The sequence below is a fragment of the Mytilus trossulus genome, chromosome 5 (genome assembly GCF_036588685.1).
Source record: "Mytilus trossulus isolate FHL-02 chromosome 5, PNRI_Mtr1.1.1.hap1, whole genome shotgun sequence".
Taxonomy (NCBI): Eukaryota; Metazoa; Mollusca; class Bivalvia; order Mytilida; family Mytilidae; genus Mytilus; species Mytilus trossulus.
Window position 1 is genome coordinate 46118976 of NC_086377.1, and position 22255 is coordinate 46141230.

The following is a 22255-nucleotide window of genomic DNA, read 5'->3' on the forward strand; positions in this document are numbered from 1 at the left end:
TATTTAAAGCCTTTCCTTAAAGAAACTTCCATATGACTTTGTCAAAGTCAATTTATGCATAAACACCTTAACCTCAATAATACAATACCACCTTAGAATGTTTGTTAATCCAATTAATTTGTTAAGGGATTATCTCCTATAGTAAATCCTAGGAATAACTTATTTCTTATGTCTTATTCTTTAGAATGTTTTATTTGATGATAATATCACTTAAGTGAAAAAACATCAGATTGACAGGTGAAAATAACCTTTTGAGTGATAATAATTGCCTTTGGTGTCTTAAAAACTGACATGCTATTTTGACCTCAAATTAACTTTGTAAGTATAAATGATTTAAATGAAAATAATTTTTTCTATGATTAAAAACTTTAATTTAATCTTTGTAATCAATTTAACTATATAAGTATAAATGGGTTACATGATCATTTTACAATGATTAAAATGTTTAAATTATTAAATTCTTAATTTCTAAATTTTTATCAAGCACATGTATGCACAAAGTAACAGACCTCATGCTTCCTATAAAACTCTAAAATAACAAAGCGTTGAAATGATTCTTGATATGAAAATAAGAAGATGTGGTATGATTGCCTATGATACAGCTTTCTACCAAAGACCAAAATGACATCAATTACTTAGTAAACAATTATAGCTAGTTCAATGTGCAGCCTTCAACAATGAGCGAAATTTAGACCACATATAAAACTATAAGTATGCTGGGAGTGTGGTACATGCCAATACTGTCATTCTCTTAGATGAATTTTATTGGATTTACTATCACACTATGCTATTCATATAATAATTTCTGTTACAGCTAAAGTATGTCAGTAACATGGTAAGTGTCTTTTATATACCAGAGACAACTTTACAATTTATTACATAATATTTATATGCGCAATTTGTTTAACTGAATTTATACCTTTATATGTGACATGCCTTAAATTTTGACAATTTAAGCCATAAGATTTAAAGCTCATCTATCTTAATATATCTACATTTTCATTCACATTTATAATACCATAACTTTGCTCCAAAACTATTTGCTAATTGAATATATTTGTTGTTAAGTTTTAGTTTCAATTCAATTTTTTAAAATAAAATTTAAGGTCATAACAAAATATTTTTGTTATTTGCCTCCTGGCAGAAAATTAAAAGAAGCAGGTCATATGATTTATTTGTATGCCCCACCTACGATATATATAGAATCAGTGTATTATGTTTTCTGGTCTGGGCGTCTGTGCCGCTTCAGGTTAAAGTTTTTGGTCAAGTTTTATTTAATAAAGCTGAAGTCCAATCAACTTTAAACTTAGTAAAAATGTTCACTATGATATGATCTTTCTTATTTTAATACCAAATTTAGAGTTTTTACCTCATTTTCAGTCCTCTGAATATAGAAAATGAAAGTGCAAGTGGGGCATCCATGTACTATGGACACATTCTTGTTCTAAATATTTAGACTATATATATGGAAATGTTCTGGACTTTCAATCTTAACCACGTTCTTATAAATAAGAAGACTTGGTACAATTACCAATGAGACAACTTTCCACCACAGACCAAATAATATAGAAATTAGCAACTAATTAGGTCACTAAAAGTCTGGAGTCAATTTCACACTAAGATTTGTCGTAAATCATAAACAATTCAGTAAACTTACGACCAATCTTAGTTGTAAGTTTTTTTGTGAAATCAACTCATGGACTTTAACGGTATCAGTACTAAACCTAAAATGTTCACAACATGTGTTAGAGAAGCATCAAAGCTAAGAAAAGGAAAGGAGACAGAAAACACAACTGCATTTTAACTTAGCCTAAAACATCCTCAGAAGAAGTGATTTTCCAGACTTTTTTGGCCTTATGCATCTTCAAAGAATCACATGATTAAGGTGGTACCTAACACTTTAACTAAATTTGATTTGGCTCGTTTTATTTTCTTAACTTTGACCCTTTGACAAAAATATAAGAATTTCAAAAAATTTAAATCAAACGTTAAATCAGAAAAATTACACTGATTATATAGCAGTTTGACAAACATCTTTTTTGATCATTGAGAAGCTTAATATTCCCTTATGAACACAATGTCATTAAAACGTTCTGCTGATTTTACAGAGTTATCTCCCTGTAGAGTTAGGTACCACCTTAATTTACCAAATGACAAATATAGGCTGATGATTTTTTCATGCAACAAATACCTCACCAGAAATAAAACTATATTTTTGTCAGCCTAATACATTTTCAAAGAATCATCTGAGTGATTAAGCAAACTGTTAAATCTGCATGCAGCCATGTAAGGCTGCGATCTATGCTCAGTAATAAATACAGGCCAAAGATTTAAAAAAAAAATAATATGACAAAGACAAGCTCACAATGACAACCACATCACACAAGATATATTCTATCTAGCCTTATTGACTGACAGGGTATTAACAGTATGCATTCAAAACAACAAAGGAATTACCTAGACAACTGAAACTATTTTACCCACCATTTCACCCTGTGAATTTCACAGTTAAATATTGACTTAGAAGTTTGATAAACAAAATAACAGTTTTGGCTGATCCGTTTTACACCAGAAATTCTTCTTGTTAAATAAAAATGTTTCTTTTGTAATTGAAAATTAGAAAAATAATAACTTCATATTGTTACAATTACTTTTTCATCTTCAATTTACATAAAATGATGATATTTTTTTTTTTAAATGTTACAAATATTTCAGAAGTCTGTCGAACTCCCCTCCCCCATTATACAATATTTGAGGGGGGATAGGATTTCATATGATCTGCCCTGACTTAAGAATAATCAGGAAAAACATTTTTTTCTTTATTGTAAGATATATATGAGGGGGGATAGGACCTTTATCAGCACTTTGGGATCAGGTGTTTTTAAACTCGGGTTTTCAGGATTGACCCTTTCGGGATCCGGAATTTATTTATTTTTTTATTTCGGGATGTCTGGATTTACTTTATTTAAATTTGGGACCTTGGGATTTCGTATTTATAAGTCCGGGATTTTGGATCACTCACTCACAAATAGATTTTATTTATAGCATACATGTAATATTAGCCTAATTTCAGAACTGAACAGGAAAAACAAAACCACTTTACATCTTTACATGATCAATTTACATACAAAAATGTCATAAAAATCATGTAAATAAAAAGGTTCACCCAAAATATTTCACAACTCTGTCATGTTCATATGTCAAATCAGCAAACCTTTTTTTTTAATTCATAAAGAGAGAAAAAAAATTGACCTATAAATAACAGTCTTAATTTTAAATCTTTTAAAGAAAACATATGTGACCTTCAAAACAGCCCTTACATTTAAATATGAAATTATACCCAATTATATGATTTCATTTATAGAGGAATTTAAATATCTAATAAATTACTATACACTGGTCCAGTGAATTACAGAGTTCATAGTATGACATAGTTTGAGACACGCAATTATCCAATTTAAAACCAATAAAAACATTGGCTTATAATATAACTGTTCAGAACATAAAATGAACATTTCTATGAGTCATTTAAAAACACGTTCTATAAATTTTCAGAAATTTTATTGTATATTGACTAACAATTGTAGATTTTTCAATATTTTGGAAAAGTGTTCGACATTAGGCTTTTTGCAGTTTAATGATTTTGATTTTTTGATTGACAAACTTCAGACTTCAACTATTATCTATAGGGAAAAATGAGATCTGGGTAATCAGACAACAAGCCAACATCAACATACCCAAAAGACACCTTATTAAAATTAATCAATTATAACCTTTTTTTTTAAAACCTTCTCTGAAACACATATGCACAGAAATAGACATATTTATCGGTAATTCATATATTTTTCCTTTGACCTTACTGCCTAATATTTTCGAGTATCAACGTACTGGCTGTATCACTGAAATTATTAGGCAATACATTGTGTGACGTCATAATTACGGATAAACAGAATAATAGATAGTTTCATTTTAGATACTGACTATATCATGTGGAATATCTTAACTCACCCTAACGTGCTCGTCTAAATATTCCACATGATATAATCAGTATCAAAAACGAAACTACCTATTATTCTACATATATTCTATAAATAAATGTACACTTACTATGCTGTTTCTACAATTCTATCCATGCATGACAATTATCCACAGTGACAACAATGCCCACATATTAATAGAATGCTTTTTTCACGGAAATGTGCAATAAAATTCCAAAATCATCCACTTCAACTCAATTACTAATTCCCTTTAAACATAGCACCATTTAAATCAGTATTTAAATATTAAAGCTTATTATTTATCCATAAAACTTGAAAAAAAATCACTTTCACAAAGTCTAAATCCAGAATAAGGCTTAGCCACACCTTCACTTCAAAATTCTTTAAAAATCATGATTTGTTGTGATTATAATCAAATTTTTCCTCCATTATACAAATGTACCCAAATATACATGTGCTCTCAGACGGGTATTTAATTCTCATATTTTCAATTTAAAGAAGATCGCTCAGGTGTGACAACAATTATAGACTGAGGAGTTAAATGACATGAAATGTATCGCCAAACATCCTTCCGTACTAATCCAACTTCACCTGTATCAAATGTTGTTGTTTAATTTTAATGATTTCAACTTCCCGTCAATTGACGATAGTTGTTACATCAAAGATATTACACCAGATAAGGTCACTATATACTGATATATAGTGGCTCTGAGGTCAATTAATTTAAAAACAAAATTGATTTAACTTTTATCTCAGTCTTCAAGCATTTGTTCAAATTATTAAATATTTTGGAAATTGATATTGGAATTTATTGATAAAATTTTAAATCCATATTTTAACATTTTCAAATGTAATTATTTTAAGAGAAAAAAAATCCTTCTCACTCTTAAAAATATCTTCTATCAAAAAAGGGAAAATAAGGCTGTACACCACAAAAAAATAGGAATATTTAAGATTTCCTCCTATTAAAGGAAAATAGGGAAATATACTATATTATTTTCCTCAATTACTTTTACCTTAGTTTAATGGGAAACATGCAATATGATAAGTACTTGGTACATGTATTAACTTTATAAACAAAATATGATCGGTAGACAAGAAAAGAACAATCATCTTCAAGTATTCAACAATACGCAATTTAACTATAGGCCCGCTAATTAACTTTGGCAAAATCTTGAAATCAAGTTTCACTATAAAACATGTTAAAATGCCATTTATCAGAAATCCACAGAAATATTGCAGCTCTTTTCACAAAAAATCTTAAGAGGAAAAATGCACATTTAAGTATAACTTACCTATCAATTTTAATCATAAGATTTTTTGTGAAAAGAGTCACTTAGCAAAACATCCACATAACTGTAAATTAAGAAATTATTGCGTGCATTTATTATTGTGATTTTGTCATTCAGAAAAATCCTGTTTCATTCATATTAAAAATTCCAAAATATGACTATTAACTATTACGATTATAACCCTGTCACATTTTTCACATAAATACATAGCAATAATTTTTGAATTTACAGTATTGCTACAGCAGGATAAAAAGATAAAAAATAGAAATGATATTTTGCTTACCTTTGATTTCATTGTCTGGTACAGGGTAAGAAGTAGTTGACAACATCTTCCACATCCTCTTTGTAAGATATATCCTTGACGTGAGTCACACAATAGAGTAATCAAGAAATGGTGATGAATTATTGTTGCGGATGGTGAGGTTTGGTCCAGACCAATATATGACCCTTCAACTGGTCAATGTAATTGATAACACAGAAGTTGAGTTCTGTATATTTCCATTATGCTTCCTGATTGGTTCACAGATTTTGATAAGTATAGGATTCGCAGAATATTCATTTTTTCATCCTTATCATGTTTGCTTATCAGTATATCTTAAAATCAGTGATTCCATTTTGTGACTTTAAAGTTGACATCTTTTGATGTTGTATACTTGCTGAAGGTTTAGACCCATCTCTCACAAATTTTGTTTCCAAATATATAAATTTTCTATTTCCTGAATCACATGATCTCTGTCAACACTAAACTGTTGAATCCAATTACATAGATATGCGAAATTTGTTTCACATTTCGTTCATTTTATCACACATGAGCAGGTAAAATATATTGGCATAATGGATTTAGCATCAACTTCACTGTCAAGTGAAAATTGATCAAGTTATTTCATTTAAAACCTGATCATCTCCGGAAACAAATGAATTATGTAGTGCAATGAGATTTAGAATTTGACCTTCACCTTACATTTGCAATTACTTTGGAATTTGACTTTCACCTTCTGTTTGCAATTTCTTAATAGATTGACCTTCAACTAACGTTAGTAATTCCTTTAGAAATTGACCTTCGCCTTACATTTGTAATTACTTTATAATTTGACATTTACTTTATGTTTGTAATTCATTTATTATTTGACCTTCACCTTTAAGTTTGTAATTATTAAGAGTCATGTAAAATTCATGGTAAAAATATTATACTGATCAATGCAATTTCAGGGATTCTAGCTTAGAAAATCTACCAGAATTTGAAAGTTAGGAATAAAGGTTTCGAAAAAAATATGAAAATAAAACTTCAGGAACAGGCTTGACCAAAGAAATTGAGAAGCTCTACTCTGTACCATAGTTATTAAGTATTGCTTTCTCCTATCTCCATACCTGTTAAGTTCTTTCTGTGTTCTGTAAGCCATAGCTAGTTCATTATCCTCGTTCACAATATTATCATTACCACCATAGGACTCCTTAGCAATAGCATGTGTTGTGATACTCTTTTCGGCCATCATGGCGCGGAGTTGTAGACACTCCTCACGTCTTCTCTCTAACTCATCATTCATAGCCTCAAACTGGTCTGTAATTATTTGTAAATATAATTGGAATAGTTATCTGTTTTGATGTGCGATAAAAATTGTTCATTTATCTTTTTTTTATAAATTTATTTGAGTGAAAAAATATGAAAAAAGAATCCAAAACTAATACTTTCAAATTTGGAATGTACATATCAGGGAACCAACTTTTTAATATTGAAATCTTAAACTGGAAAATTATGTAGTTAGTAAGAAACACAGAGATCTGATTGTTCACCAAATATAAGCTATTTTACATTCAAAGAAACATTTATCAAAACATGCATATCACAGGGGTGCAAATTAACATGGGCTATTGAAATCTGTTATGCTTCAGCCAAGCTGTTTTATTCAAGGAAATTCTATTAAATAAGATGTAGGAAGGTAGGGAAATCCTAAACAACCATCATTCTCCCTTCAAACAATTTTGCATACATCAAATGTACTACCAACCATAAATTATCCTTGACCAAAGTCATGATATAAAGTTTCCCTTCTAACCCTCCAAATTGAATTGGAACAGCCCTCAGAAAAATTATTATTTGTATCATACCTGCCAACTGTCACTATTTGCAGGGGATTTCCCCCATGGAGGCTTCCAAATTCAAATTTTGAAAGAGCAATTCTATCCACAATTTAAACAAAACAATTAATTTTACAATGACATTAGGCTTATAAAAGTATGAAGTAGCCAAAAAACAACATTAAAATGTATTTGCAGCCCCCCTTGAAGGTTTTTTTGGACTATGACAGCCATCTTGCACGCAAAACCCCCATGGGCATTTTGAAAAGTTGGCAGGTATGCTGTATCCTTGAATCAATAATAACTTTGTTGTGTTAATGTGCTTTCTTGGTTTATATGTAAAGGGGAAATTCTGATATAATATGTGTAATAATTTGTTGTTTCAGGTAAATGCAGGTAAAATGGAAGATGGGAAAGGGAGTGTAACATTTTATCACAAATATTTATTGTTACATAACAATTCATAGCAAACTATCAACTTCTCAAAATTAACATAATAGTCAACAATGGCAGCCATATTTCCAGCATAAAAACACTCATAGTCTTAGAGGAAAAAATCTGAAGCTCTTGAAATTCAAAAAGCAAATTTTATATTTAAACTTAGACTAAATTGCAAGGGGAAATAATTTGATGCAATGCAATGTTAGACTGGATTCTTGTCATTTCCTTCACAGAAGTTGAAATTTTGAATGAAAATAAGATATTTCTTGCTTTTTTTAAATTTAAGTCAAATATTAAACTGTTTATTTTGAAAACATATGATTTTTTACATTAAGAAAAAAACCTCGAAATCTGCACATCATATTTTATCAAAATTAATATAGTATTTCATTATCATAATTAAATTAAAATCTGCAAGAAAGAATTCAGTCTGTGGAAGGTATTTTATCTGGAATAACATTTTGGTCAAAGGGCAGATAACTCTTGTCTTACCCAGGAGTATTCGGACTGACCGACTGCTGTCTTTACCAAGGTCTATCCAAGTTAGGGAGAATTAGTTAATTGTAACCATGGTGACCAGACCAGTCAGGGAGAATTAGTTAAAATAACCAATAGATGATGGTAAACAAACCATACAGGAAAACAAAAATAGAAAATTCTGTTTGTCAATAAAATATCTGTTCTCCAAATAAGATATTGGATACTTAACTTATGTGACTTCAATGATGTTTAACCCCGCCACATTCTTTATGTGCGTGTCCCTAGTCAGGAGACAGTAGTTCAGTGGTTGTCTTTGGTTCATATTTGTTTTTTGTTTTGTTATAACATAGGCCATTAGTTTTCTCAATGACAATTTTTCATATTTTGTATGTCAGGGCCTTTTGAACCCAAATATACAGTATGGCTTTATCTCATAATTGAAGGTTTTTTTTCTCAATTAAAGTTTTTCATATTTTGTATGTCAAGGCCTTTTGAAGTAGAATATACAGTATGGGTTTTTCTCATCTTTGAAGGTTTTTTTAACAGTTGCCTGTAATTGCTAAAATCCACTTCTTTGAACTTTAGTGGATATTTGTCTTAATTGCAATCATCCCTGAATATTTGTAGACACATTTCTCTTTAAATTCATAATTTGCCTGTTTTTGTATTTTGATAAATCCATGAAGACATATTACGCATTACTTCACGTAATACAAATAAGAAAATCATGAACAATAATGTTGTTATACAAGAACTTTGAAGTCTATGGCAACGCCTCTGGATTGAAATTGCAAAAAATGTAAAAACTTCTAATAAAATCTAAAATGAATACCAACATAACATTTAAACCAACTTACAGACACCTGCATAAATGATGGCCGATATTGCACCAACTTAATAGTTTTAGAAAAGAAATAGTTCTATGATAGTCTAAGAAAGAAACCTACCCATTAGTTCTTTACCAGAGGGGGACATTTCTTGTTGGGTGAAGTCAGTACTGTCAGTGATAGCCTTCATTAATTTACCAACTTCTCTCTTTAACTTGTCATTCTCATTCTCAAGTTCTTGCATCTGAAAATATATATAAATATCTCTTAGCAATGTATTCTTCAAAAATGAATATAGCAAAAGTGATGTCTGTCTTACAGGAGGTCCAGAATTATGTATATCTAACTCTATGGAAATTTATCCCTTTCCGAAGCCATTGTATAAAAAAATTTAATAAACGTGTGGTTGCTGGTGATTTCAGAAGATCATTGGATGATTTTGAGGGTCATGACCTTTTTGGCTAACTGAATGAATCAAAATATGATAACAGGTGTTAATGAAATGACAACTTCGTGCAATGTGAAAGGCACTCAAAGGGGATTTTCGGTTAACAAAAAAAAATGTCTTTTTAATCATTAGAGAAACAGATTCTTACATAGTTACTCGTGGATTATCGGATTTATCAAATCTCGATAGTTAAATTATAAATTTTAAAGTCCTCGCCGAGGCGGCTCGGACTTTAAAATTGATAATTTAACTATCTCGATTGGATAAATCCGATAATCCACTGGTATCAATGTAAGAATCTATATATATCTAACAAGAGGTCCTACATTATGCACATCTAACATTGAGTCCTTCATAAATATGTATGCATATCATAAGTTAGGCTTTTTTAAAAGAAGTCTTATGTAGGACTGATATAAACTTGCTATAATTTAATTCTCTTTTTTTTCTGTCTTTTGAATTAATACATAGAAAGTAAAATATTTAAGTCATCAAAAATTATAAATTTATAACATGGGCAAAGGGAGATAATTCTAACTGAACAGTAGGATCACATGTTTTATCTCTACCTTACAAAAAGGTATTTCAAAGACAATATATCTAAATTGTTTTCATTTTGAATTGTATGCATTAGTAAAATTATTCAAAATTCAACTTGTGTTAATACATGAAAACGTATACTAGATTAAATACTATTTGCATGATAAAAACAGTAAAACTTACTATACATAAACTTGTTTTCTAAAGTTCAAAGTAGAATTATTATCTATATAAAAAACTACGAGATGAAAATAGATAAATAGATAAATCCTGTCTCTTATAGATATACATAATATTTTATCATCAATCTTAATGACCTTGGATAAATTAAATTTTCCATTAAGATCTTCTTTATGATTTAATTCTGATACATGTACTGACAAACATTTTATGTATTTGGCATTACATATATAACAAGAATGTGTCCAAAGTACACGGATGCCCCACTCACACTTTCATTTTCCATGTTCTATGGACCATGAAATTGGATAAAAAATATAATTAGCAATTAAAATTAGAAAGATGATATCATAAGGAACATGTGTACAAAGTTTCAAGTTGATTGGACTTCAACTTCATCATAAACTACCTCGACCAAAAACTTTAACCTGAACATGCACTTTCATTTTCTATGTTCAGTGGAAAGTGAAATTGGGGTAAAAAGTTTAATTTGGTTTAAAAATTAGAAAGATCATATCATAAGGAACATGTGTACTAAGTTTCAAGTTGATTGGACTTCAACTTCATAAAAAACTACCTTGACCAAAAACTTTAACCTGAAGCAGGACAGACGGACGAACAGACAGACGAACGAACGGACGGACAGACAGACAGACAAACAAACGGACAGACGGACGAACAGACGCACAGACAAGAAAACATAATGCCCCTCTACTGTCGTAGGTGGGGCATAAAAATGACCTTGGATGTATGACTGATAAAATTATCATCTATACGAAAATAACTAATACTGTGGATTCATTTATTTTCGTGGGTATCAATTTTCGTGGATAGATAAAAAAAGACGTTTCGTTGTATACGTAAATTCGTGGATAGAGAAAAAAAGAAGTTTCGTGGTATACGTAAATTCGTGGATAGCTGATTATAAAAAAAAATCAGATATATAATTCGTGAATTTCTTTTTGATTAAGGAGATCATATAACCTCCTTGGTTTGATCAATAATAAAACAAACAAAAAAGAAGGAAGGAATCCATTGAAAAAATTTGAATTGTCAAAATCCTGGATTGGTCATTTTAGGTTAAAGAGTTCATTGAAAACTTCTATTGCAATAATGGACAAAGACAACTAATTATTTGTTTGTTTTACAATTTATAAATGCTTGTCGGAATTCTATAGGGCAATCAAAACTTTTTGATTGAAAGTTCATTTCCCTAATCACGATATAATAAACAGTCCTATGAGTAAAAGGTGTGAAAATAAATGTTCCTGTCATAAACAATATTACCTACGGGCAATATCTCCGTACTTAATCCTATTGATTTTCAATCACTAGTAAACCAAACTATGACACGGTAATTAACAACTTGCAGTTATTTTCCATGATCAGTTTTAATTGATTTTAAAAAGTAAATTATCGCTGATATTCGATATATTTATCATTGATTTAATTAAAATACTTGTATCTTCTTTCAATAAAAAACATGTGTTATGTTACAATGTTCATCGCTATTCAACACTATACTAGAACTGCATAACATAACCGGAAATAAACATCAGACTCCATACATATTTATCGGTATTATACTTCGTTGAATTCTTAAATTCATGGTTCTTAGTGACCCATGAAACCCACGAAAATTGGTATACCACGAATAAAAATGAATCCATAGTACATAAAAACAGAAAATAAATATTATGTATTTTATATCAACAATAGCATTTATTTTTGTATTAATGACCTTAATTTTGATTTTAACAATTTCTGCTTTGGTGTATTTTAATATTACAATTCATTTTCTAAAATAAGTTTGGTTTTAATCAATTAACCAAGACAAGTACAGTAAATAAATATATATATATATAGATCCAAACAAAAATGAAATTAATAACTGGTCAAGGGGAAGTAATTCACACTGAACCGTAATGTGTTGGTCTTTTATAATGGTTAGTTGTCTCATTGGCAATCATACCATATCTCCTTATATTTATAAAAGGAAGGTAACTCTAGAAATGTTTTCAATGTAAACATAAGCATCGTATATATATATTAACAATACATGGTGAACTAAAATGCTTTATAATATATTATTATACTTTAATATATTACAGTATATATTAAAATTAGTAAAATGATTAAAATATACATAAATCTATGTGGTAAATATCTACATGTACAGAGTTTACAATATTGTGTAAGTGTAAGAAATAGTAAAGTATTAAAAAATCTACACCTCAATCCATAATATGAACTACCACCATCTGTTAATCTAGCTAAGTTATAGCAAGCATGTTCTCCAAACATTAGTATGACGCAAGTAATTTATAGCAAAATTAAAAAAAAATAGAAAAATTAAAAAGTATGATAACTGCAATTTACATTAAAAAAAAATTATGTGATGTCTAATCATTGCAAAGATAGAAGGTATTAATGGTTTCACCAGGGTTTTTTTGTTTGAAAAAAGCTGGGTAAATTCAATCTTGTTGTTAGACAATGTTAGATATAAGAAATATCATTTTTTGTCCCCATCCTTTGGTTACAATGACAAATAGATGTGAACACTTATGAACAGAAATTCAAAGAGTACGAACAACATTTGTATTATAAAGAAGCACAAAAAGCAAGGCAAGCCAAGCTTTTACTTTTTGTCCTTGTGAGTAAGACTAAATAAAGGAACTTAATATTTTCCAATGGTGTATACATATTGTTAGTTCATCTATTAAATAAATTAAAGTAGTATGTGTCTAAGGTCACAAATGCCTCCTCTCAAGCTATTCAGCAAAAATGGGAAAGAAATGATTGACCATAAAGACAGACAGTCCAGCCAAGATTATTACTTTTTACTTTGCCTACAGAGGAATAATTAAAATAAATCAAGATATGATTCTCTGAAGTTTTTGCATTTTTTATATTTAATTATGTCAGAAAACATCACAGTCTCTAAAAAAATAACAAGGGAACTTATTTTTATTATTCAAAATACAAATTTCTGATTACAAATTCAAATTTTTCTGTGGTCCTATACCTATAATATCTTACAAGATTACATAAAAAGATAAAAATATACAATCAAGTGAATAAAGAAGAAAAGAAAAGAATATAGAGTGTATATACATGTATAGATGACCAACATGTATTTTTCGGTATTGAAGCCAAATTATCCCAAAGAAGAAGATTAGTTGAAAGGGCTACACACACTATAGTAGTACTACATCTAGAAAGTTAGGAGAATATAAATCCACAATCCACACACACCACCCTTTGTATACCTTCAAATTATTATAAGCAAATTCTGGTGTTGTTATTTGGAATTTTGTCAGTTCATCATCATCATCGTCTCGGTCGTCTAACTCGCTCCTCAGACGAGATTTCGTTAACTCTAGATCCTTGACACGTTTTTGTAGTTTAATGACGAGCTGGACATCGTCTGCGTTCACCAATTGTTTCTGTTTAAATTTGCATAGTAAATTTTAAAAAAATAAAACGTTTTCTTTCAAATGGGATTATCTCACCCAAAATAACTCTTCCATAAATTTGAGATCCACAAGGGTCTAAAAGAAGTACCAAAAGAATATAATTTTGGAAAAACAAAAAAACAAAATTTTCTAGGATCTGTAACTATTTAGTCAAAAAATTTGTATCTTCCATTATTTTTCATGAAGATTTTGGTAATTTTAAAATGAAGCCAAATCAATATGTTTTTTGTAAGTGAGTAAATAGTCTTAATAAATTCCCAACAAAACCTTCTGATGCAATGTTTGTGCTGTATATTAGTATTCAGCAGAAAGGAGTTGAAACATTACGTTATCATCATAATTTTGCCACTTTTCCATATCAATTTTATAGTTTGGTTTGTAACCCTCGCAAATCAATATCAATTCAGCATAAACATTGCAGTATAGAAAATTTGCAGTATAGAAAATTTTGAAACAAATTTGACTCCAGGCCTTTTTGTACATTTTCATTCATTATGGAACACAAAATAAAAACAAAGTTTACCCCAAAAAAACCTAGATACAATTCTTATGATACTCAGTAAAATAACAAGCATGTAACATAATGCCAATTATCTCCCTTAAACTACATCCTGTAAAATATATTTCACTTACTTTGAGTGCATTAAATGCTGAATCAGTGATTACATCACTACTAGAGGCTGGTTTTTGTTCTTGTTCTTCAGTTGTGTCAATTTCTCTCTGCATTTCAGCTTTTTCTTTTTCCAGATCTTTGACACGGTTTTGTAACTTAAGCAACAAGCCAACATCAATATCCTGTAATGAAATTAAAGTAAAAGCCATTAGTTTTCTCTTTTGAATTGTTTTACATTGTCATTTCATGGCTTTTTATAGCTAACTATATATGCGGAATGGCCTTTGCTCATTGTTGAAGGCTGTATGGTAACCTTTAGTTGTTAATATCTGTGTCATTTTGTCTCTTGTCGAGAGTTGTGTCATTGGCAATCATACCTCATCTTCTTTTTTTTTTTATAAATATGGAAGTGATGAATGTTTCTGATTAATCATTATTTTTCTAGACTGGAGACAATTTAAAGATTCATTTATTGTATAGACATCTGAAATTTTTTGAAACTGCATGTTGGCCTCCAGATGATTTTTGTTTTATTTGTAGCTGAGTTGCGGTCTCAATAAAAAATCAAAGAGCTGAAAGCTCTGATGAAAAATGACGCCACTGTCTCTAATATTGGGATAGTTTTTATGTAAGTCTTGATTTTCACATACTGTAATTAGTTTAACAATGCAACATGTATCGTAAGCATATAATTGATATTCGTATATGTGTGTGTGTGTGTGAAGTGAAGGTGACAACTGGCTGGTTTTTTAAGACAAATGAATAGGTCAAGACTAGCTGAATTGTACAAATAAATACCGTAGAAAGGCTTGTATATTTCTCACTGGTACATAGTCTGAATCTGAGTCCGTTCGCTTCCATTCACGTTTGCGCCCACTCATTTTCCCCCCTTTCACTTTCACACCCTACATGTTCGCACCCAATCTTAATTGGTTTTGTGTTTAATAACTATGTAAGCAAGTGTTTTCTTATAAGTATAATTGTTGTCATTGTCTCAAAATAAATTGAGACAGCAATTTTTTTTTTGTGTTGAATAAATCTTAATTATGTTTTGGATAAGGTATTGCTAAAAATAATAATAATCCTTTCTAAATAAAGTGGTATTTTGTCAACGTTTTATTTTGTGTTGAATAACTCTTAATCATGTTTTGGTTAGTGTATTGCTATAACTTGTTTCATTGACTTGTTTCAAAATGAAGTGAGATTCTGACTATGTTTGTTTCTGCATGTTGAATAAATTTTATCATGTTTTGGTTATATTAGTGGATTGCTATATTTTGGTTTCTATGTTTTATTGTTTCGTTGTTTCAGATCAATGGGACCAAGCTGTTAAAAACAATTATCTTTTGTGTTTTTTCCTTTAAAATCTTCAATGTTTTACTCATACCAAGCTATAAATACATTCAGTATTTACACCAAAGCAATTTAAAACAACAACCATAATTTTCCAAATATTCAACTTGAATTTGAATTAAAATTGGGCGTGAATGAGTAGAGTGTGAATGTGCGAACGTGTAGGGTGCGAAAATGTATTGGGCACAAACAGACCTGATGCCACACAGTCTGAACCCCCTTCTCCCACAAAATATTAAGTAAATAATCTTTTTGTTACTGCTATCAAAGGTCTAATGAAACTCAGATAGTTTCAAACATTTGTCAAAGAATTCTAGTCAAACTGGCACCTAGTTAAATTGGCACCTGAACGTCGTAGGAAGGCGTCCCAGAAAAATAATAAAATAGCCCTGCCAGACGTCATAATTATTTGGACTAATACATGAGATATTGTGTATTTTTCTGCATTATTCTAACCAGTTGAGCATTTTACAGGATTGTTGGTTTAATGCTGTTTAAACTTTACTGAAAAACAAACACCTTAAATTTGCTAATTATTTGGCATGAAAGTTTGATTTATTGAAATGGACTCATAGTTTTCCATTTTATTTTAATAATTGACTTGTTTTTACAATTACACAAATTGTCTAATTGTTAAAACAACAGCTTTGGTAAGGGCTTCGTTGTTTACCTTTATACACTACATATTCACTTTCGTTTCGTGGTTTACCAAAATACACAACAACATATTCACTATGTACTTGGTAACAGTAATTAATTAATTGATTAGAAAATATTATATCAAATATTATTGGATGCCGAATTGACGTCGAATAGGTGCCGATTTGACTAGATGCCAATTTAACCAGGTGCCAACTTGACTTGTACGTTTCAATTCCTCTGCGATCGTTTGCGGTATTTTCTTGAGAAAACCTATTTTCCATCATCAAAGAGAAGAAGAAACTGCTTTAAAATGATTCTGGAACGCTTCATGATTGTTAAAATAAGTTTAATTCACTCAAAAACAATTTTAAATCTTGCGATTAAACAGGAAGTTTCCAAAGCATGTGTAAAAGAAGAAATTAACCGGTGAGAGTGGAAATCCGTATACGACTTTGAAAGTAAAACAGTTCAATCCTTTTGTAAAACAATCTTTAATATACCTATCACATTAATGTTTGAATGGTCTTAAGCTTATTCAAACCATATAAGTCGATATGAAACACCAAAACGGAATGAACAATAACCGATTACGTTTTGTAGTTTACAAATTCTAAAACTGGTTCCCGTCAAACTACAACACTTTGTTCGAGTGTAGTGGAATACAAGCAAAAACCAGTGTAAACTGGGTCCTGGCTGGTTTAATACTACACAATGATGCATAATGATAACACAAGCAGATTCCAGTTTGTTTGGAAAATAGGAAATACGAAACCAAGCGCGGTAGGCAGAGCAATGTAATGAAGTTCAGGTCGGCAGTTATGGAACAATGACTGCGTCATTTTCCAAAAATCTGTTTATCCATATAGTCCACACAGATAAGATGCCGCAACAAAATTATAGGACTTCTGGCATCTAAAAAAGGACTTCTTACAGTTTAACCCTAGATTTCTGGTCAATATTTGCCTAATTTAATTGTGTGTAAGCTAATGCACAAAATTACCAGATTGAAATTGATAAAAATAGGCAGATCTTTAATAGCTTCTGTTAAAATTTGGAAAAAAATTAGAGGATCAAAAGCTTTACATATTGTTTAGCCTCCTGCTATCTATTGCTGAAGAGGTGATATTGCCCTGGAGATGACATTTGATTACTTTTGTTGGGTAGCTGTCTCAATAACATTTAACCTACAACTCCCTTTATCCCTACTACAACACCAACCTTAGTTTCTCCATTAACCGGTAGAGGAGGAGCTGGTGCTTTCTTCTTCTTTTTTGATTTCTCTGTGCCATAGCCTTGATCCTAGGAATACAAACAACTCTATTATTTTTATGTTGCATGATGGAAAATAAAAATTTTACATTTTGGAGAAATTATTGGCAATGTTTGGGCACACATATTTCAAGTCCAGTGCTTGTGATCTATGTTGTATTTTCATGTTAAAATAAATCTTCTTGTATAATGTCCTTTTGTGGAATGTAAAATTACTAGTAGTATTTTGGTTATGGGGACCTCATGGAAATTTTCCTTCTATTCCACATCTGTGTTTAATACAATACTCATTTTTCAAATCATATAAATATTTTTGGGTCAAACATTTTCGAAGGTCAAAGCAAAGCGTGAAATATCTTTAAAGTTCTTATTCATGTTTTTGTGTATATTAGGTAGTTTTGACCAAATTGCATACAAGCCTCAAGGAATAACTATTTATACACAGTACAAAAGCTATGAAATAAACATGCAAAAAAAATTATAGCAAAAAGTAGCCAATGCCAGAAGTTATCTCCCTTGATTTACCTCTTTTTCATTTTCCTCTTCCTCCTTCTTCTCATCAGGAGATACAGAACTGGTATAAGATTCTAGACTGATAGCGCTAATGTCTGACGGTGTACGTTTGTGACCTTGAGGACTTGTGAGGTATTCCATTTCTCCATGGAGGTTCTCTAATCTCTGTTGTAACCGAGCATGCTCTTTGACAAGTTTCTGATGGTGCTCTCTTTCGGAATCCAGCTCTGATAGCAACTGTTTCTTAGCTGCCTCTACTTTAGCCTTCACCATATCTGGAATTACAAAGTTTTATGATGAAAATTGTCAAATATTTCTTCCAAGTATTAATTTTATTTTACAAATACATTTTTTTTTATATATTTTAAAGTTCCATGTTGAACAATCTCAAATGTTTAATTATGTATCAAATTTAGTTTACAAATGCAATTTATTTAATGAGACAAATTTCATACAGCTTTCTTTTTAATTTCTTGTTTATCTAAAAAAAAATCTAAAAATAATCTGGATAAAAATGTGAAATTCTTTGATGAATATCCTCAATTGATTTATCAAGTATCAATTTTTGTTTACAACTGCGTATTATTTAAAATGTATTTATTTGTTCACTTTTTATTTCTTGTTTATCTAATCTGAAAATAGATAAACAAAATCAGGCCTTGCAGTCATAAAACTTTTGAGCACGATTTTTGTACTCAGACTTGAGATTCAACCAATCAAAATACTGGATTTCATGTTTCGAGCATGATTTTTGTGCTCTGAGAACTGAGCAAAGTTTTATGACTTCAACCCCTGGTTTTCCCTACATTATATATAACTAAACTTCAAAGTTCATATAAAACTTATTAAAATATTCATAATACAATATATCTTTTTTACATTTCCCTAATCAAAAGAAAAATTTCCATGAGGAAAACAGAATGCAAAAGCTTTAAAATATTTATCTTGGTGGCTACAACACATCTGATAGTAAATATTCAATATTTTCGATAGGAACTTTATAATTTTCTGCCATGTCTGGCATATATAGTATGAGGTTTGAAAGTAGTTCATGTATAAAATTAGTGCGTTTTTTTTACCAAAAGATATAAAAGTATAGATTTAAGGTCAAGGAACAGTAAATGGGCTATAAACTGACTTTGTGTTATAGATTGATATCTCATATTCGGGGTTTTTCTATTATGTTACAGATTTTTTTTATCTCTTATTTTCTGAAATATTACTGATTGAATTCTTTTAAAATCAACAAGATGTCCATAAATTTGTCGTAAAATCAAAAAATTGCAATATCTAAGAAAATCTGTGACATAGTCCTTTTACTTGAACTTGACTTTAAGTTAAATCTACAGTACCTGCAAGTTCCTTTTCTTGTTCATCCAGTTGAGTTTTGGCAAGTTCTAAATCAGCTGATAATTTGTTGTTCTCCTCTGTTAGTTTGTTTGCAATCTGTAGGAAGGAAAAAGACATAAATAACTTCTCCCTTATCAATGATTGTATTATTGTGCTTGCTTAATTCCAATTGCAATTATTTCATGCATATCCAGGGAGAGAAAAAGCTGATAAAACGGCAGTAAAATCTAGTGGTCATTACAATTATTTTGCAAAAAGGTACAAAACTCTGGAACAACATAATTTGAAATTTTTAAAAACTTGTCCTTCAATCATCAGAAACAACATATTCTTGATCTATTGCACAAAACAGCTAGGAGCTTGTACAACAAGGCCAGATATTTAAAGCTGGATTATCTACTGAAAATCTCATTTCAAGATATAGTAAAACAATACTTAAATTGTTCTTGTTGATAAAAACAAATTGGGTACATCATTTTATTCTCACTACAAACCCCAAAAATATGGACTAAGCCTGTTATTCAGTGGTTGTCGTTTATTTATGTGTTACATATTTATTTTTCATTCATTTTTTTACATAAATAAGGCCGTTAGTTTTCTCGTTTGAATTGTTTTACATTGTCTTATCAGGGCCTTTTATAGCTGACTATGCGTTATGGGCTTTGCTCATTGTTGAAGGCCGTATGGTGACCTATAGTTGTTAATGTTTGAGTCATTTTGGTCTTTTGTGGATAGTTGTCTCATTGGCAATCATACCACATCTTCTTTTTTAAAAGCTACAGAAGAAAACGTTACAGGTATGAGAAATCAATTACACCTCCTGACCCAGCTACGCAATCACAGATTGTGTTTCATGACCTAAATATTGACACAGTACCTCCACTTTGTCTTTCCTCATTATTTCCTTCTCAGCAATCAGATCTTGTTTTTCTATTTGTTCTTTCTCTAACTCCATTTTCAAAGCCTTAATCTCGGCCAGCAATTCTGTAATTTTATTAGATGACTTTTCCACTTGACCTGACGACCCTCGTAATTTCTCCAGTTCTACTTTCATTTTGTCCATTTCTCCTTCTTGTTGTTTGACAGCATTCATTTCTTGTTTCTAAAAATAGTTTATAAACATGATGTATTTTATCTTCAGTAATGTGGTTGTCATCAGTTTGTCTCTGTCATATTTATTTTTTCATTAATTTTTTTTTTTATGGGTTAGACCTTTAGTTTTCTCAATTGAATTGTTACTTATTTTTTAAGTCAAGACCTGTTATAGAGGACAGTATGAATTTTTTTAGTTGTTGAAGTCTGTATGGTTGCCTATAATTGTTTACTTCTACTTCATTTAAAAGTGATTGATAGTTGTCACATTGGCATTCATAAAACATCTCCTTATCTTTATATTATCATGATATAGCAGTCTAGAGTGTAAAGCAATAATAAAGCAATCAAGCTCGAGAAAAACTAGTCTAAAATATTTACTTTTCAATTAAGTCTATTTAAAAAGTCCAAAAAAGTTGTAATTTTATTGTCCATGTAGGAAATTTTCTTGATTATTCTTCAGTCTTTTAAACTTACAGTTATTCAAAACACTTTATATATTTCATGAAACAGTACTATAGATAATTCGAATTTGTTTCTAAAATAAACTAGAGGCTCCAAAGAGCCTGTGTCGCTCACCTTGGTCTATGTGAATATCAAACAAAGGAAGCAGATGGATTCATGACAAAATTGTGTTTTGGTGATGGTGATGTGTTTGTAAATCTTACTTTACTAAACAGTCTTGCTGCTTACATTTATCTCTATCTATAATGAACTTGGCCAAGTAGTTTCAGTGGAAAATGTTAATAAAAATTTACAAATTTTATGAAAATTGTTAAAAATTGACTATAAAGGACAATAACTCCTTAGGGGGTCAATTGACCATTTCGGTCATGTTGACTTATTTGTAAATCTTACTTTGCTGAACATAATTGCTGTTTACAGTTTATCTGTATCTATAATAATATTCAAGATAATAACCAAAAACAGCAAAATTTCCCTAAAATTACCAATTCAGGGGCAGCAACCCAACAATGGGTTGTCAGATTTATCTGAAAATTAAAGGGCAGATAGATCTTGATCTGATAAACAGTTTTACCACCTGTCAGATTTGCTCTAAATGCTTTGGTTTTTGAGGTATAAGCCAAAAACTGCCTTTTACCCCTATGTTCTATTTTAGCTGTGGCGGCCATCTTGATTTGATGGTCGGGTCACCGGACACATTTTTAAAACAAGATACCCCAAAGATGATTGTTGTCAAGTTTGGATTAATTTGGCCTAGTAGTTTCAGAGGAGAAGATTTTTGTAAAAGATAACTAAGATTTACGAAAAATGGTTAAAAATTGACTATAAAGGGCAATAACTCCTAAAGGGGTCAACTGACCATTTCGGTCATGTTGACTTATTTGTAAATCCTACTTTGCTGAACATTATTGCTGTTTACAGTTTATCTCTATCTATAATAATATTCAAGATAATAACCAAAAACAGCAAAATTTCCACAAAATTATCAATTCAGGGGCAGCAACCCAACAACGGGTTGATTGATTCATCTGAAAATTTCAGGGCAGATAGATCTTGAACTGATAAACAATTTTACCCCATGTCAGATTTCCTCTAAATGCTTTTGTTTTTGAGTTATAAGCCAAAAACTGCATTTTACCCCTATGTTCTATTTTTAGCCATGGCGGCCATCTTTGTTGGTTGACCGGGTCACGCCACACA

General features: G+C 30.3%; 1 protein-coding gene across 8 annotated transcripts in view; it reads right to left on the reverse strand.

Annotated features, from left to right (window-relative positions):
• Positions 1-22255, reverse strand: part of LOC134718888 (unconventional myosin-Va-like) — a 94590-nt gene that overhangs the window by 33986 nt on the left and 38349 nt on the right. For 4 of the 8 annotated variants that reach the window (XR_010107463.1, XM_063581729.1, XM_063581727.1 and 1 more), the window contains 9 exons: positions 20376-20600; positions 19501-19594; positions 18161-18423; positions 17585-17665; positions 14392-14553; positions 13552-13728; positions 9235-9358; positions 8300-8341; positions 6659-6848 (listed from right to left, as the gene is read on the reverse strand). Coding sequence is in view for 7 of the 8 variants with exons in the window: in XM_063581729.1 (XP_063437799.1) it covers positions 6659-6848; positions 8300-8341; positions 9235-9358; positions 13552-13728; positions 14392-14553; positions 17585-17665; positions 18161-18423; positions 19501-19594; positions 20376-20600 (1358 nt within the window). In the remaining variant the exon portion in view is untranslated. The remainder of the gene's footprint in view (positions 1-6658; positions 6849-8299; positions 8342-9234; positions 9359-13551; positions 13729-14391; positions 14554-17584; positions 17666-18160; positions 18424-19500; positions 19595-20375; positions 20601-22255) is intronic. The other 4 variants (XM_063581732.1, XM_063581731.1, XM_063581730.1 and 1 more) reach the window with 3 other exon arrangements.